This window comes from Camelus dromedarius, chromosome 27, assembly GCF_036321535.1.
Source record: "Camelus dromedarius isolate mCamDro1 chromosome 27, mCamDro1.pat, whole genome shotgun sequence".
Lineage (NCBI taxonomy): Eukaryota > Metazoa > Chordata > Mammalia > Artiodactyla > Camelidae > Camelus > Camelus dromedarius.
The window spans coordinates 7,048,602-7,066,019 of NC_087462.1; the positions used below are offsets into that span (position 1 = coordinate 7,048,602).

At 41.4% G+C, this 17,418-nt stretch overlaps 2 protein-coding genes across 10 annotated transcripts in view; both read left to right on the plus strand.

The window, feature by feature from the left end:
- Positions 1-6,069, plus strand: part of LOC105104072 (zinc finger protein 709) — a 33,373-nt gene extending 27,304 nt beyond the window's left edge. For 4 of the 9 annotated variants that reach the window (XM_064479878.1, XM_064479879.1, XM_064479881.1 and 1 more), the window contains one exon: positions 4,694-4,828. Coding sequence is in view for 5 of the 9 variants with exons in the window: in XM_064479876.1 (XP_064335946.1) it covers positions 4,699-4,956 (258 nt within the window). In the remaining 4 variants the exon portion in view is untranslated. Of the gene's footprint in view, positions 1-4,693 lie in introns of all 9 variants that reach the window. The other 5 variants (XM_064479876.1, XM_064479875.1, XM_031437356.2 and 2 more) reach the window with 3 other exon arrangements.
- Positions 6,070-6,832: 763 nt separating this feature from the next.
- Positions 6,833-13,021, plus strand: LOC116148417 (zinc finger protein 709-like). Its single transcript, XM_031437359.2, is given in 2 exon segments — positions 6,833-7,818; positions 7,820-13,021. Coding segments are annotated over 2 exon segments (1,002 nt in total). The 5' UTR covers positions 6,833-7,042; the 3' UTR covers positions 8,046-13,021.
- The last annotated feature ends 4,397 nt before the right edge of the window (positions 13,022-17,418 follow it).

The following is a 17,418-nucleotide window of genomic DNA, read 5'->3' on the forward strand; positions in this document are numbered from 1 at the left end:
AAGTGAAATTCACAGATCATGCAGTGTCTGCTTCAACTTGCAAACCAAATGGTCAAGTGTGATTAATTATTTGCAAACCAGTTTCTTACATCTTTTTTTCTGAAAATAGTAGATATTTGAAGGTTTTGAACTAGTCACAATGACTTACAGTTTTCATACCTCCTTTATAGACAGTGGATTTCAGTTATTTTACTGGATTGCTCAAACACCAGGTTTGTGTAAGTTAAAACATCAACCCTGTTCCAGTGCAACTCCAGTGCAGAGCAGAGGCCTGGAGTCAGTGATTCATGCAAAGGCCCCCTTGAAACTGTAAAGAGAAGTACTCACAGACCCAGGTGTTCTTCCAGGGGAGCCTTCCCCTTCGGGTGTCCTCCCTGCTCACACACACCACGGAAGGAGCCTTGAAGCTGAGAGAAGCTATGGAGCCCTGGAAACTGGGGACACACATGCACTTGCGGGGATGGGGCTGGGAGGGAGAGGGGGTGAATGGGGAGGTGATTCCCTTTCTAAGGTGGTAGTTGTGGTTCCTTAGGCCTAGACAGCTCTGGACGTTATGTTTGAGTTTTGCATCCACAGTGTAGGTGCACTTGGTACAATCTGTGCACACTGAAAGAGTCTGTCACGATTACTTGTTCTGGCTCGTGGACAAAGGGTTTATGAATTTGGGTCAGAACCTGAAACTGAATCAGGCTGACAGTTTCCTCACTTGTGAGACTAAAGTCTAGTGGAGGCAGAGCTTCCATGCTTACAGGACAGGGGAGGGCGGGTGGAGCTCCCAGAGTTCATCCCTGTGGCTCCTCAGGTGTACCCACCCTCCTTCTCCAGCCACTAGCCCACTCTAGGGGTGGTATCCCACCAGGAGTGTTTAGAACCCAAGTCTGGGAATTTGGTTATCTTTCTGGAAGCGGGGTTTTCTTCTGAACTGTAGCAAGTAGGCTGCTGATCTGTTTTGATTCCAGTATTTGTGTTTCTTTCTTTGGATTCCTTTCTCAACTGAAGATTGCAATCCTTTGATTCTAGTTTCTATTCACTTTGGGGTTTCTAATATGTAAGTTGATTGAGAGATAAGTGTGAGTAAAGCAAGAAAATTGTGGAACCAACTAGAATTTTGTTCCATGTAGGCAAAAGAACCTCAGTATGAGATGGATGTGTTTAAGTGCTCAGGTGCTTTTTCCATTAAATTTTTTAAACTTTTACTTACGTATTTTTATATAATTTTTAAAAGTTACATTCCATTTACAGTTATTACAAAACATTGGCTCTATTCTCCGTGTTGTACAATACATCCTTATAGCCCATCTTACACCCAGTAGTTTGTCCCTCACACTCCCGACCCCTACATTGCCCCTCCCTCCCCCTTCCCCACTGGTAACTACTAGTTGCTTCTCTGTATCTGTGAGTCCACTTTTTATTTTTTTTGTTATATTCACTAATTTGTTGTATTTCTTAGATTCCACATAGAAGTGGTATCATACAATATTTGTCTTTCTCTGTCTGATTTATTTCACTTAGCATAATGCCCTCCTGCCCATAGAGAACTTTGGCATTTAAAAGGCTGTACTGTTCCTAAAGCAAATGATTCTTATTTTAAATGATGTGAGGAAAAAGCCATTGAATTTATATTTTTGTTGATATGAAGAAAACACTTCAAAGCTTCTATACGTCTTTTAAATTCCTAGTCTATTTCAGGGTTTAATTGCAAACCCTAATATTTTTATATTACGCTGCTCATTTCCTGTGACGTGTCATGGAGGGACAAACTATAATGTTCTTGTCAGAAAGTTTTGTAAATTTTTTACAGTGTGCAGTTTTATATCTGTTAGCATTTAAAGGATTAAATCTTGGAGTGATTTCCTATGTAGGAAAGTTAAAATTAATTTTTAAAAGCAAAGATTAATTTAAAATAATTATTAAGCATAGGAAAATATGATGTACATAAATTTCTCTCCTGGTTTTAAATAAATAATGCATGTGAAAGGTTAAAATATTCTTAAGATGAGAAACTTAAGACTCCCTACCCACATACCTTCCTTCACACCTGAGCTCTTACTCTGTCCACCCTCAAATAACCAGTTTTTTAAAATATATATTCCTTTTCATATTCATCTTTATTATAAGCTATTATAAGATATTGAATATAGTTCCCTGTGCTATACAGTAGGACCTTTTTGCTTATCTATTTTATATATAGTAGTTAGTATCTGCAAATCCTGAACTCCCAATTTATCCATCCACCCCCTGTTTCCCCTCTGGTAACCATAAGTTTTTTTTCTAACACCTTTATTTCAGAGGTGCAATGTGATGGATTTTGATAGATGTATACACCAATGAAACCACCACCACAATCAAGATGGCTAACATTTCCATCACTCCCCATGAGGTGCAGTTTTTGAATTCCTGATTTATCTCTTGCCACCTCCTTTACCTTCTGGTAACCATAAGTTTGTTCTCTGTCTGTGAGTCTGTTTCTGTTTTGTAGATAAGTTCATTTGTGTCCTTTTTTTAAGATTCCACATATAAGCGGTATCATATGTCATTTTTCTTTCTCTGCTGGCTTTACTTAGTATGATAATCTCTAGGTCCATCCATGTTGCTGCAAATGGCATTATTTCATTCTTTTTTATGGCTGAGTAGTATTCCATTATATACATATATACTACATCTTTAACCAGTCATCTGTTGATGGACACTTAGGTTGCTTCCGTGTGTTGGCTGTTGTAAATAGTGCTGCTGTGAACATTGGGTACATGTATCTATCCAAATTAGAGCCTTTGTCTTTTCGGGATATATGCCCAGGAGTGGGATTGCTGGATCACATGGTAACTATTTTTAGTTTTTAAAGGAACCTCCATATTGCTCTCCATAGTGACTGCATCAATTTACATTCCCACCAGCAGTGTAGGAGGGTTCCCTTTTCTCCACACCCTCTCCAGCACTTACGGTCAGATAACTAGTTTTGATTACTTCTTGATCATCCTATGTTTCTTTATATAAAAACAAGCCTTGCAAAAGCATATTTTTCTTACGTGGGTTTGTTCTTGTAATGAGTAGACAGGATCCACATGTTTGATGTCTCACTGCTGAAAGTTAAGCCTCGCCCCTCCCTTTCCCCCTAGTTCTTCTTACCTGGCCAGGCTGATAAAGCCCGGAGGCTCTTGCTCTGTGAGCAGCTGCTGCTGCTGCTGGGCTGCGTTTCCTGTGCGCTGTGCTGCCCTGAGTTGCGTTGTTGACCCCTCCGAGCCTGGGTTCTGTATATGGAGGACCCAGAGCCGGCAGTTTAGGTCATTCCTTGTCCTTTAGGAGCAGGCGTGTGAGAAGGGGGCCCTCCTCCCAGTGGTCCTGGGTCCATGTCTGGATGGAATCTGTCTGTGTGTTTAGAATGAAGGTGTGACTGAGGCTGGATTCACCCAGACCTTGCGGGGGGAGGATCTTCAGGGGTATGAGAATGACTATACCCTGTGGATGAGATGAGCCACTCCATAAAGAGCAGATGGTCTCTCCCTCCATAAAGAACAGTTATTTCAGAGAGAAAAAGAGAGGGTAAAGGCAGCCCTTAAGTGGCAGGCTGAGCCCACTCTCCTAATACAGAAAGCTCCCCAGGAGCTGTAAGTCCCTCTGCTGCTGCAGCCCCTGCCTCTGCTGCAGCTAAGATCCTGGCCCTCTGAGTTATGGGGGATGTCGACTGAAATAAATGTGCAGCCTAGAAGTTGAGAGTTATGTTTTATTTGGTGGGAGAACTCAAGCCGGGGTGACAGCCTCTCAGATCGCTCTGTTCAGTTAAATGAAAGGTGTCCTGTTTCAGTCAGTTATCAGTATATATAGATACACACACACACACACACACACCATATATATAATGGAATACTACTCAGCCATAAAAAAAATTTTAAATGCCATTTGTAGCATTATGGATGGACCTGGATAATCATTCTGAGTGAAGTAAGCCAGAAAGAGAAAGAAAAATGACATATGACATCGCTTATATGTGGAATCTTAAAAAAAAAAAGGACACAAATGAACTCATCTACAAATCAGAAACAGACTCAAAGACATAAGAACAAATTTATGGTTACCGTGGGTAAAGAGGGTGGGAAGGGATAAATTGGGAGTTTGCAATGTGCACCCCTTGGGGAGCGATGGCAATGTTCGCTCTTGATTGTGGTAGTGGTTTCATGGGTGTCGACACCTATCAAAATTCATCACATTGCACATCTAAAATACGTGTAGTTTACTGTACAGGAACCATATCACAGTAAGGGTGTTTTAAAAATAGGAGGAAAAAAACAGATTATTTAGGATATATTTTTAAATGCCATCTCTTTCTCAGTTTTGGAAACAGTGCTTTTCCTGTAACTTCAGTGCTTTGATGGTCTAAGAAGAGTTGTTGATTTCTCACGTTTTCACTTTTTTCTGTGAGGTTAGGAATGATGAGGTTAGGAATGATCCAAGTTCCTTAACTACCAGACCAGAAACTAGAGTTCTCTGACTCCAGTTTTTGATGCTTGACTGCTGACAGCTTTAAAGTCTCATTCCCCCTCATTCCCCTTTGACCCTCAAGTCAAAAGAGTGATAAAAGTGCCTTGGTGCTCCTTCCTTTGGCAATCACAAGACATTCAGGCCTCAGAAGATCCTGTTCTAGCGTGTGAACCTTCACCCAAACCTACCCTCTAACCTTTTTTTTTTTTTTTTAAAGTCCAGGTACCTCTCCTTTCTCTCTCAAGCCATTTCATGACCGCTGGAGAAATATGCCAAACTTTCCCCCCAGAGACCTCAATTATGGAAGTAAACCCTTCCATACGCTACTCGCAGTGTGTGGTGTCACCAGCTGAGGGATTTGTGCATTCGGTGGTCAAGCCATCATGCTTCCGTAGACCACATGGAAGTTTGGGGATTAGAGAAACTGGGAGAACACCCTCTGGAATGGCCGGTGGGGAAACACTTCCTCCTGCAGTTTGAAAATGGAGGGTTTAGGGTCATGTGGAGGAAAGCACTGCTGAATCCTTCATATATTTTATGGGCAAATTAGCCACTAATCCACTGTGATTTTCAGTGAGCACACTTGCCATCTGCAGCTCTTAACCTGTTTGGCAAGGTCAGCAAGACCTGGGGCACAGTGTTCTGCTTCCCCGTAAAGAGCTATTCTGGCATCTTATCACACTTTGTGTGCCTGTGTGTTCCTCTCCCCAAGGCACACGAGTATAGGGCTTCGTGGTCTAAGCTGTGATGCCTTCTTCCTAGTGTCTGAACTCGAAGTTCCAGGTAACTTCCTAGCCCATCAAATCAGACAGAGAGAGAAAGGGAAAACTGCGTGTGTGATAAACATTACACAAGTTAAAAGCAAAACTTCCTGACAAGGACATTCTCGTTCTACGTGCCGCATCACCTACTTCTAAAGGCCTGGCCTACTCTGGGGACGAAGTAGCCGGCTGGACCTTATTACAAGCTGGATTTCTACAGGTGTCCTGGACTCTCATGTTTGGTGACAGGGACAGCAGTACAAACTTTTAGTTCTTCACTCTGTTTTTATTTAGTAAAACCTCACGCAGATTTGACCCCCTGCCTCACCGAGTGCTGTAATGCTGGGCGATAAGAAGGGAGAAGGAAGAGCTTTCCTCACAAGGAATCCATGATCTTAAAATGATAATATTTATTTCATATTTGTAGCATTTCTGTCATTTTCCAACATGTTTTGGACCTTGCAATTAGAGATAAATAAAATGTAGTGAGATCACAATAAAAGTGTGTAAATAATTTCTCTGTGTTCATGATACTGTTAAGCTTATGAGGAAGTAAGTGTGGACAGAGAGTTTCTGACCATCAAATCGTAGAATAAAGGTTTGGAGAAGACAGAATCATACATAACCTTCCTCTCAATGGAGTCAAGATGTCCAATCCTGTCAGTCTCACACATCCTACTCTACACATATTTGGGATGTTTTAGGACTCAGTGGCCATTGAGGATGTGGCTGTGAACTTCATCCTGGAGGAGTGGGCTTTACTGGATCCTTCACAGAAGAAACTCTACAGAGATGTGATGCGGGAAACCTTGAGGAACCTGGCCTCAGTAGGTAGGGATGGCCCCTTCCTTCACTTTGTCAATTAGAGAACGAGTGTTTCTTGCTCATTAACACTGTTCCAAGATGTCAAATGTGGAAATGCAGGACGCTGGTAAATAAACTAGGCAAGGTCACAGCCAACAATGGACTTCGAACCTAATAATTTTTCTATAACTTCTAATGTTTCGCACTGATTTTTCTCGGTCGATAACTTAGGGAGGAAATCGGAAGATCATGATATTGAAGATCAGTACAAAAACCAGGGGAGAAAGCTAAGGTGAGTCACACCCACAATATAAAGTAGTGGCTCATGTGAGTAGCCCTTTATGTTATGCAATTTTAACAGAAGGAAATAAAAGAAATCATGCATGCTCTAAGTTTAGTTATTCTTAGAAAATCTTCACCAAAATTAGCTTCTTATGTGATGTAGATGTTCAGTATTTGTAAAATACTTTACCACTGTTAATAAACTGTGTGTGAATATCACCATTTTGATATATCTTGCAGCTCATTCTTATTTTCAACTTGAAACCACTCAGACAAGGCAGGAAACCTACACTGTTGCTGTAAGGATAAAAATGTACTTGAAATACATTTATGAAATATAAGCTTGTTAAGGAAGAGCTCATTAATAATGTACTCCTTTTTTAATTTTTTTTGACGGAAGTCATGTGGCAGAGAGAGACTGTGAGAGTAGAGGGCAGTCAGTGTGGAGAAAACTTCAGCCTTATTCCAAACGTCAGTCTGGAGAAGAAAACTACCAGAGTGAAACCACGTGAATGCAGCGCACGTGGCAAAGTCTTTCCCTGTCATTCATCCCTTAACAGACATGTGAGATGTCACCCTGAGCGTAAACCATGTGAGTATGAGGACTGTGGAGAGAAGCTGTACAAATGTAAGGACTGTGGCAAAGCCTTTAGGTGTCGCCAGTTTTGCGAGGCACATGAGAAAAATCACAATAGAGAGAAAAAATATAAATGTAAGTCATGTGGGGGAAAGCATTCTATTGTCGCGCATCCTTTCGGGCACACGAGAGGATCCACACGGGAGAGAAGCCCTATGAGTGTGAGGAATGCGGGGACGCCTTCAGGTGGAGCACAGCCTTTCGAAGGCACGTGAGAACGCACGTGGGATGAGCCCCGGGTACGTGTCAGGAGTGCGGGAAAGCCTTTCACTGCTCCTCTTCACTGCGAACACACGCAGCCACTCACAGCGGAGAGAAACCCTATCAGTGTAAACAGTGTGGGAGATCCCTTAGGGATTATCACACTTTTCAAAGATACGGAAGGACTCACACAGGGGAGAAACCCTATAAATGCAAGCAGTGCGGCAAAGCCTTCAGTTGTCCCAGTTCTTTTCGAAAACATGGAAGAATTCACACTGGGGAAAAGCCTTATGAATGTAAGGAGTGTGGGAAAGCCTTTAGAGGGATCTCAAACCTCCGAGCGCACACGATCACCCACACTGGAGATGGACCTTATAAATGTAAGGAATGTGCGAGAGCCTTCATCTCTCCTAGCTCCTTTCGGATACATCAGAGGATTCACACCGGAGAGAAACCCTACAAATGTACACAGTGTGGTAAAGCCTTCAGTTATTACAATTCCTTACAGTCACACAGGAGAACTCACACTGGAGAGGAACCCTATGAATGCAAGGAATGTGGGAAGGCCCTCTCCCATCACCAAACCTTAAAAATTCACATGAGACTGCACACCGGCGAGAAGCCCTATGAGTGTACACAGTGCAGCAAAGCCTTCAGTTATTAGTTCCTTACAGTCCCACGGAAGAACTCACACCGGAGAGAAACCCTATGAATGCAAGGAGTGTGGGAAGGCCCTGCCCCATCACCAGACTTTAAAAGTTCACGTGAGACTGCACACCGGCGAGAAGCCCTGTGAGTGTGATTGGTGTGGTCGGGCCTTCAGGTATTACACTTCCTTCCAAAAACACAGAAGAGTTCACACTGAGAAGGAATTCTGTGAATAAAGTACATGGAAAAGCCTTTAATAGTAAATCAACTTCACTTTGAAAACATGAAGGAAGCCACACTGGAGAGAAAGCCTGTCCGTGTAAACAGTGTAGGAAAGTCCTTGGATGTGCTCTAAGTTTGCAAACACGTGAAAGGACTCACATAGAAGAGAAACCTTACAGATGGCAGCAACGCAGTAAATCCCGCCCAGGCTGCACTTCCTTAGAAACACGGCAAAGAACTCGTGCTGAAGAGAAAGCCTGTGACTGTAAGGGATGTGGAAAAGCCTTCAGGTGTTATCAGAGTTTTTTCTGAAGACATGAAAAAAAACCACAGTGGAAGGAATGTGGGAAAGCTTTCACTTGTCACACAACCATTTGAAGACACGTGAGTCCGCCCACGGCAGAGACACCATGTGAATGTAAAGAATGTCAGAAGACCTTCAGTCATCCCAGTTCCAGACGGATGAAAGGACTCACTGAATAAAACCTCCTGGGTTAAGCAGCCCGGGGAAGACTTCAGTGGGCCCACATCTTTACATGTGAAAACTCCCACTGGAAAAAAATGTAAATGTAAGTAACATGAGAAAGCTTGATGGAAATTAATCTATGTGTAGTGTTCCAGAAAACTTCCAGCAGGAAAGAGTCGTTATGAACGTTGTAAATATGTTGTGTTTATCGAGCCTCTTTCTGAAAGTGTATCACTGGACTGTGGGTTTCCAGTAATTACTCTCAGAAATGAATACTGAGATGAGCTTATTCACACACTTTTGATCGGGAAACAAATAGCTCTAGTACTTTTCTCACTGACAGCCGGTTCATTCATGTCTCCCTCCCCACATGCCTTTGCTATAAATAGGCTTTGGCAGCCTCCTGTTAATTATCCTAGAGTTTTTCAACCACCCATGGTGGATTTAAGCCCCTGCTGCACACAATTAGAGAAGCCACAGTTAGCAACTGACAGCCTTTTTGTAAAAGGAGTTGATCCTCCAAAGTCAGCTTTTCATTTGTCCTTGGGTCATGAATGCAGGACCCCTCAGGCTTCCTAACCAGAAGCCTCTTCACTGAGCATAAATCGGTACTTACAGAACAGAGCCAAGAATGGCTCCTCCAGCATGGCCCACCTGAGGAGGATGTGTGCTCCCCTGTTCGCTGACTGATGCATCCCGTTCTGGAAGAGGTCATCTTTCTAGACATATTGGCCACTTTGGGAATCACTCAGAGTCAGCACATGAGTTACCAGGGAGTTCACATTTTTACGGACATTGTGCTGCAACTGAATCTGATGGAGTCCATGTCAGAGATGCTGTGTTCTGTCTTTATTTTTGTTTGTTCTGGGGCTTTTTTTCTTACCACTTTAATTATTTGAGGTGGGTAAATTAGGTTTATTTATTTCTTACTATTGTTGTTGTTGTTGTTATTTAATGGAAGTACAGGGGATTGAACCCAAGCATGCACTCTGCCACTGAGCTATACCCTCCCCCAACTGTGTTCTGTCTTTAGATCAAACAGGCAGCTCTGATCAAAAACTGGACCCAATTTGACTAATATGGATTAGTCAAATTCCAGGCCATTGTGCTAGCACTAGAGAATTCCCTGGCCAGGAATCAGACTCATCTGCACACTGTTACAGATCTTTGGCCATTGACAATGACCTAGTTGTCTCATTCATCCAATAGCAACAACTTACCCAAGGTCGCCCTTTTTAGCAAAAAGAACTCTGGAAATATCTTGCCTCAAATACTCAAGTACAAATCAAGGTCACTCCTTACTGTAGACATATTACCTCAATCTGCAGAGGCTCATTTCATTGTTCAGGGTGGTCAGTCGACCGGAATTTCTGAGATGTATCTATACCTGAGATCTGACGGTATAAATCTTGGCCCTGTGAGCTCACGTAATATATAACCATTTAGAGGTTTCTAGCGTAAAGTTTAGGCAAAATTCAGGGAACTTCCCTCTTCCATAGCTAATTTATGACTGACCAATGCACCTGATGTATGAAAAGTCACCACTGCTAATATACTGTGTGCCTACTGTCCAGGCTGAGGAAGTGGTCCCTACAGCTGGCACCCCCTCTGCTGGACTACATGCTATGAGGGGACCATTTAAGTTACTCATATAGACAAATTACTCATTCTGTTATAAATAACCCTGCTGAAGTCAAAATGCAAGGACTCACCAAAACACTCTAGAAAATATTGACAGTATCAACTCATTTTTCAAAGTACAAAGCACTGGGCTCTTAAAAAAGGTATCCAGTGCGGCTTTGTACCTCTCTTCTGACCCCCAGCTACCCCCTCGGAGGATGGCCTGATGGCTTACCTAGACAAACCTTGCTCTCTTCTAAATAGGTCTTTCTGCTCTTTGAGGCTTTAGTTAGATTCAATCCCCAGTCTCTCGGGCCAGTGACTTCGTCCAGATCATTAAGTCTTACTGGCACCTTGTAAGTCAGGTAGAGGCCATTCTATACTAGACACTTCTGTCAGAATGGTCACTGCTGCTGGTCTCTGGTGTACTGTAGTAGTACACTCGGATCCCGCTCCCCACATTACCTGTATCTGTGTGCCCTGCGTGTCAGCATTTCATTTTGGGCGCCCTCCTTCAAAACTCCAGCCTGTCCAACACAAGTGTGCTGTTTTCTCTCCATTTGCACTCAACGTGCTTGCTGTCACAGGAGTCACTGGTACGGACCTGCGCACACATGATGACAAACATTATTAATGCCAATCATGAAATGTCCAAAATACATGTAGCAGAGAGCTAATATTTGAGGTGTTTTCCATGAAGGACAGCCCTCTGGCAGCCATGGTAGCTGATGACCACTTAGCTTTGGACTATTTATTAGCCAGAGAGAATTCTGTTCTCCTAAAAGGTCTGCATGCACCATGTGGGCAGGCTACACTGGCAAGGTGCCGCCGACAGCACAGGAAGTGAGACAACAAATTAGACAATAGCGTCATGAAAATATTTGAACATAGTTCCAGAATCATACTTACACGTTCCTGGATCTCTCCAACCCCCCGGGATGGACTGGATTCAAACGTGTTTTTGAAGCTTCATCATCCTAATTATAATACGTACTTGTGCTTTACATGTGGCTTTTTAACTAATATTCAGATTCAAAGTCATTCAAATGAGATGTGGCATCATTCAGTCAACAAACCTAAGAGTGAACTTTAATTAAGACATTGACCGCATTTTTGGTATGTGACCCTTAATCGGCTTCAGATGCCTGCTCACCCTGCCTGGCCCACAATGGGTAAAGTTAGGTTGGGTTATTTTAGTTATTTTTGTCAGTGGGTAGGAGGGTCAAACCTTGAAGACCTGCAGCCTCTACCCCTACACACCTCAAAGGGCCAAGCTATTAACCTTTGCACAAGCCACTTCAACCCACTAACCCTTGCCCTACGCTCCTTAGTGAGTACCTTTGAGTAACAAACATGTTTCTATTACCTTGATGCTTGTGGTGACATTTTCGGTAGGATATTAATCCTGCCCCCATTTTATCCATTGATAAACCCATGGAAAATGTCTTTATTGATGCAGAGAATTTTGAGACGATGAGGATAAGACATCCAAATGCAGACATCTGTCTCAGTGTGATCATGTTTTTGGATGCAGTGGTCACAAAAGAAAACTTTGAGACCGCCCGCATGGTCACCAGGAGGACAATCAATATGTGAAAATGCTATCGTCTCACAGGGGAAAAATACAGAGCAACACAAGTGAATGGATGGTTTCTGTTCTAATAAGACCCTGGAGTCAACATTCCCGTCTTCAAAACAAGAAAAAGATGCTGAAGAAACTGAAAATCAACACCTCTTCATATATCCATGAGCTATTTGAGGTTATATGGCAAGCCCGTGCTCCAAAAATAAGAGATTGGTGGACATAGAGAATTGCTGTTTACTGAGAAGACACTGGAGCAGCATCCTCTTGGGACACATATAAGATGAATTGCTGGAAACGGTATGAACTAGCTTGAGCTCTAACTGGAGGCAGTTAAGGACCACCTGCCCCCTGCAAAATTTGTGAATTTTTCTCGCAGGAGTCCAACCGGGTTCTCCCGAGAAGACTGGCAAACCGCCTCATGCAGGAATTGGGGGGAAGCATTTTGATATACAACAAAGCATTCTGTTCTCTGTAACTTAGGCCATTCCCTCAAAGGAAACTGATTTGCCAGAGCCTTATCTGACTGGGGAAGGAGCAGACAGCTCCCTGACCCTTGGGGTTTCTTCCCTGACCAAAGCGCTGTAAGAATAAACGCTAAGAATCTGTTCTGAAGTTCATAGTCCGGGGATTCTATCCCGCCAAAACATTACAGGTTTAATCCTGACATAAAAGAACATTATCCCATCTACATACCTTCCCACCATATCAACAAGGCTCCAGTAGAAAAACAGTGGGTTAAAACAGACTCCACTTACAAATGAGTTTCCAAGGATACCCAAATGCAGCAGGGGAGAAAAACACAAGGACCCTGGAGGACAGTAAAGGCCCTGACACCTACGGTGACAGCAAACATGAAACATGATCTAACTTCTAGTCAAGAAAACATGAAATGTCACACTGAAGGCCTATTTACCTCAAATCTTATTGTGAAAATTCAGAAATATGTGGAAGTGAAATAACATTTGCTCCCTGGTTTCACTTCTTTGTTAAAATTGTCTCGGTTTTGTTTTTCCATAAACCAAGTGCATTTGGGGTATTTTCCATAGTTTCAAGTTACCGGATCAGGTATCATCCACACCTTGGGAACTTCAACCAGAAAACAGGTAAGTGTTGGATTTGAGAACATTGAGGATAGACATTTTATAAGTACATCTGCATTTGAAGAGAGAACTGTATTTATGCTTCAAACACAAAAGCAGATAAACTGCAAAAATAAAAGCCTGGGACAAAATTCAAAATTGTAAGAATAATTAAACTTACTTCTCATACTGTAAAAATTAACAACAGCAATGTGCAGTTTTTCATCAAAACCTTATGTGGATGTTTCTTAGAAATATTCTGTTAGCTGCATTTTCAAACGACTGGTGTTCTAAAAACTAGTATCTTTATTTTTCACTTACTGGGAACATTTATTAAAATATCCCTTTACAATTATGGATTTTAATGTCCACTCTGATTTTCTTCACTTAATCGTTATACATTCTGAGTCAATATTAGCATGTAATGTGAGTTTGGGGAATTCATTCTCAGGCAAATTTAATTTTTATTCTTTTATAGTTTCAATTTTTGTGATTAACCTAACTTCTCATTCACTCATAATGCCACACACATGTTTCTGTCAGTACTCTCTTGCCAAAGAACACCAGGACGCACCTGTAGTCATATAGAAGTGGTGTATTTACTGGTTAATAATCATGCCCACAAGTGATGAATGACTGTGGGCATATAAGTAAGAGGGTGTGCAAAAGGACTCCTTAGAGAATTTGGGCTGATGGGAGGTGATTTGATATTTGATGAAGCAAGACGTTGCTCTCTGTTGGTTGCTGTGAGGGGGTAAATGTAATTCTGTGATTCGTGATCATAATCATTTGGAATTTGGTTATCTTTGTTGTTTGGACTGTGATCTATTTTACCATTTTTAGAGGCATGATCTTGTTTTTTTTCTTTGTTTCCTTAATCTTGTTTTTTTTTTTCTTTGTTAATTGCAATATAGTCAGTTTACAGTGTGTTAATTTCCGGTGTACAGCATAGTGATTCAGTTACCTACATAGACTTGATCTTGTTATGATCCATCACAGTCACCAAACAGCATTGCCTGATGGTGGAGGTCTGTGACATTCTCCCCTTCGACAGAATGTCTTGGTTTACTGCTGAGTGGGCCAGTGCTCACTCAGCAGTAAACCAAGTGCTGTCTTTCCTTCATCACTTATTATCTAAACATTTAAACATTTCCTTCTGTGTAGTTGACATTCTTAAAGTGTTTCCATACGGTAGCTTAGTTATAATATACAAGTGCATTCACTCCTTAGTAGACTCTGTAATACTTTCATTATCTATTTTGTGGAAATAAATTTCTAGGCCTCATTTGGAGCTGCTCCCGCCTGGGGAACCATATCAATAAACCAAAACTTAGATAACTTTCCTTTTCCTATAAATGCTCTGCCTGACCAGAAATACATTGTATCCAGCCAGCCGATCTCTAACTGCCAAGAATCGGTAATGACTTCTTTGTTCCGTATAAGGTCAGGTGTGCAGCCCCAGCTGGTGAACTGAAGCCACATCCTCCTCCCTTATTCCCCGAATGCCTTCCTCTACAAAAGCTCACAGCCTTGCTCCTTGGTCTGCACTTCTCTGGACTCTTAAGAGTGGAAACTGCCTATTTCATGAGGTTTGAAATAAACTTGCTTAGATCAATGAAACTGTTCTCTTTGGTTATTTTAACACTGTCAACTGAGGCATATATGTTTAGATAAAATGTCAGACATACATCCTAGCAAGGAACAAAGACAGACCACCATTCAAATCAGGTCTTTCTTGCTGAGGGACCTAGTTGGTTTTGTTTTCTTTTGTTTTGTTTAGATATAGTTGATTTACAGTATTATATTCGTTTCAGGTGTACAGCATAGTGATTCACAGATTTACAGATTATACTCCATTAATTATTACAAGATAATGGTTATAATTCCCTCTGCTATATGATATATCATTGTTGCTTATCTACTTTATATGTAGTAGTCTATATCTCTTAATCCCATACCCCTAATCTCCCCCTCCCCCCTCTCCTCCCCACTCCAGTAACCAGTAGTTTGTTTTCTATATCTGTGAGTCTGTTTCTGTGTTGCTGTATACGTTCATTTGCATTATTTCTTAGATTCTGTATGTAAGTGATACCATACAGTATTTGTCTTTCTTTGTCTGACTTACTTCACTAAGCATAATATTCTCTAGGCCCACCTGCATTGCTGCAAATGGCAGGGTTTTATTCTTTTTTGTGGCTGAGTATTATTTCATTTATACACACACACACACACACACACACACACACCCCTTCTTTATCCATTCATCCATTGATGGACACTTGGGTTGCTTCTGTATCTCGGCTACTGTAAATAGTGCTGCTATAACTTTGGGTTGCATGTATCTTTTCAGATTAATATTTTTCTTTTTTTTCTGGATATATAACCAGGAGTGGAATTGCTGGATCATATGGTAGTTCTATCTTTAGCTTTTATGAGGATCCTCCATACTGTTTTCCACAGTGGCTGCACCAATTTGCATTCCAACCAACAGTGTACGAGGGTTCCCTTTTTTCCACATTCTTTGTTATTTGTAGACTTTATGGTGATAGCCATTCTGAAAGAGATGATGTGATATCTCATTTTGTTTTTGATTTGCATTTCTCTAATAATGAGTGATGCTGAGTATCTTTTCATGTGCCTATTAACCACCTGTATGTCTGCTTGGGAAAAAAATGTCTGTTCAGGTCTCCTGCCCATTTTTTGATTGGGTTGTTTGGTTTTTTGATATTGGATTGTATGAGTTATTTATATTTGGGATATTAACCCCTTGTTGGTCATATCGTTTGCAAATATTTTCTCCCATTCCGTAGGTTATCTTCTCGTTTTATCGATGGTTTCCTTTGCTGTGCAAAAGCTTTTAAGTTTAATTAGGATTTTAATGCAGACTGAAGTGCCCTATGCTCGAAAAAAAAAATTACCCCAAAGGACATTAGTGAGGAGGAGAAGCAAGCACTAGGGTTTATGGCAGGAAGGGATAGGCTCACGCTACTGTTTTGTGCAAATGCAGTTGGGTTTATGATCAGGACTGCCTTTATCCCATAAAGCTGTTGACCCCAAGCCTTGAAGGGTAGAGAAACACCACCTGCCAGTCTTTTGGATACACAATAAGAAGGCCTGGACAAGGAGAACTCTTTTTCTGGAGTGTTTCCATTGATGCTTTGTCCCTCAATTCTGGAAGTACCTTGCCAGTAAGGGACCACCTTTTAAAGTTCTTTTGAAGGGAACCCTCCTACAGGTGTTGGTGGGAATGTAAGTCGGTGTGGCCACTATGGAGAACAGTATGGAGGTTCCTTTAAAAACTAAAAATAGAGTTACATATAATCCTGCAATCCCAATCCTGGGCATATATCTAGAAAAGATGACAACTCTAATTCAAAAAGATACATGCACCCCAATGTTCATAACAGAACTAAGTACAATAGCCAAGATTTGGAGCAACCTAAATATCCTTCAACAGATGACTGGATAAAGAAGATGTGGTCTATATACATATACAGTGGAATACTACTCAGCCATAAAAAAGAATGAAGTAATGCCATTTGCTGCAACATGGATGGACCTGGAGATCATCATTCTAAGTGAAATAAGCCAGAAAGAGAAAGACAAATATCATATGATATCACTTCTCTGTGGAATCTAAAAATGTTGTGTGATGAACTTATTTATAAAACAGAAACAGACTCACAGACATAGAAAACAAACTTATGGTTACCAAAGGGGAAAAGGGAGAGGGATAAATTTGGGGTCTGGAAACTACTATATATAAAATAGATAAGCAATAGGGACCTACTGTATAGCACAGGGAACTATATTCAATGTCTTGTAATAACCTATAATGGAAAAGAATCTGGGAAAAATATACATCTGAATCACTTTGCTGTACGTCTGAAACTAACACAACATTTTAAATCAATGATACTTCAATAAAAAATGAAGTTCTTTTGATATTGGACAAAGCCCCTGGCCACCCAGAACCCCATGAGCTCAACATTGAAGGCATCAAAGTGGTATACTTGCCCCTCAAACACCACATCCCAGTTCAGCCTCTAGATCAGGCCATCATAAGGACCTTTAAGTCTCATTATACATGGCACTCTATGGAAAGGGTTGTCAGTGCTATGAAGAGAATCCCAGTAGGGAGAACATCATGAAAGTCTGGAAGGATTGCACCATCAAAGGTGCCACCATTGTTATAGAGAAAACCATGGAAGCCACCAAGCCCAAAACAATACATTCCTGCTGGAGAAAACTCCAAATGTTGTGCATGGCTTCACAGGATTTATGACACAGCAAATCAAGGAAATCATGAGAGATTGTGGGTATGGCAAAAAAAAAAGTTGGGAGGTGAAAGATTTCAAGATATGGATCTGGGGTAGGAGAGGATATAGCTCAGTGGTAGAGCATGTGCTTAGCATACACAAGATCCTGGGGTCAATCCCTACTACCTCCATTAAAAAATAAATATATGGATCTCCAGTAAACTCAAGAGTGAAGAGTCACCACATCAGAGGAATTAACAGAAGATGACATAATGGAGATGAGTGGGTTCAAACCAGTGCCATATCACGAGGAAGAAGATGTAGAACTGGTGCCAGAAACAAGCTGACGTTAGACAATCTAAGAGTTTTGGTTATTCA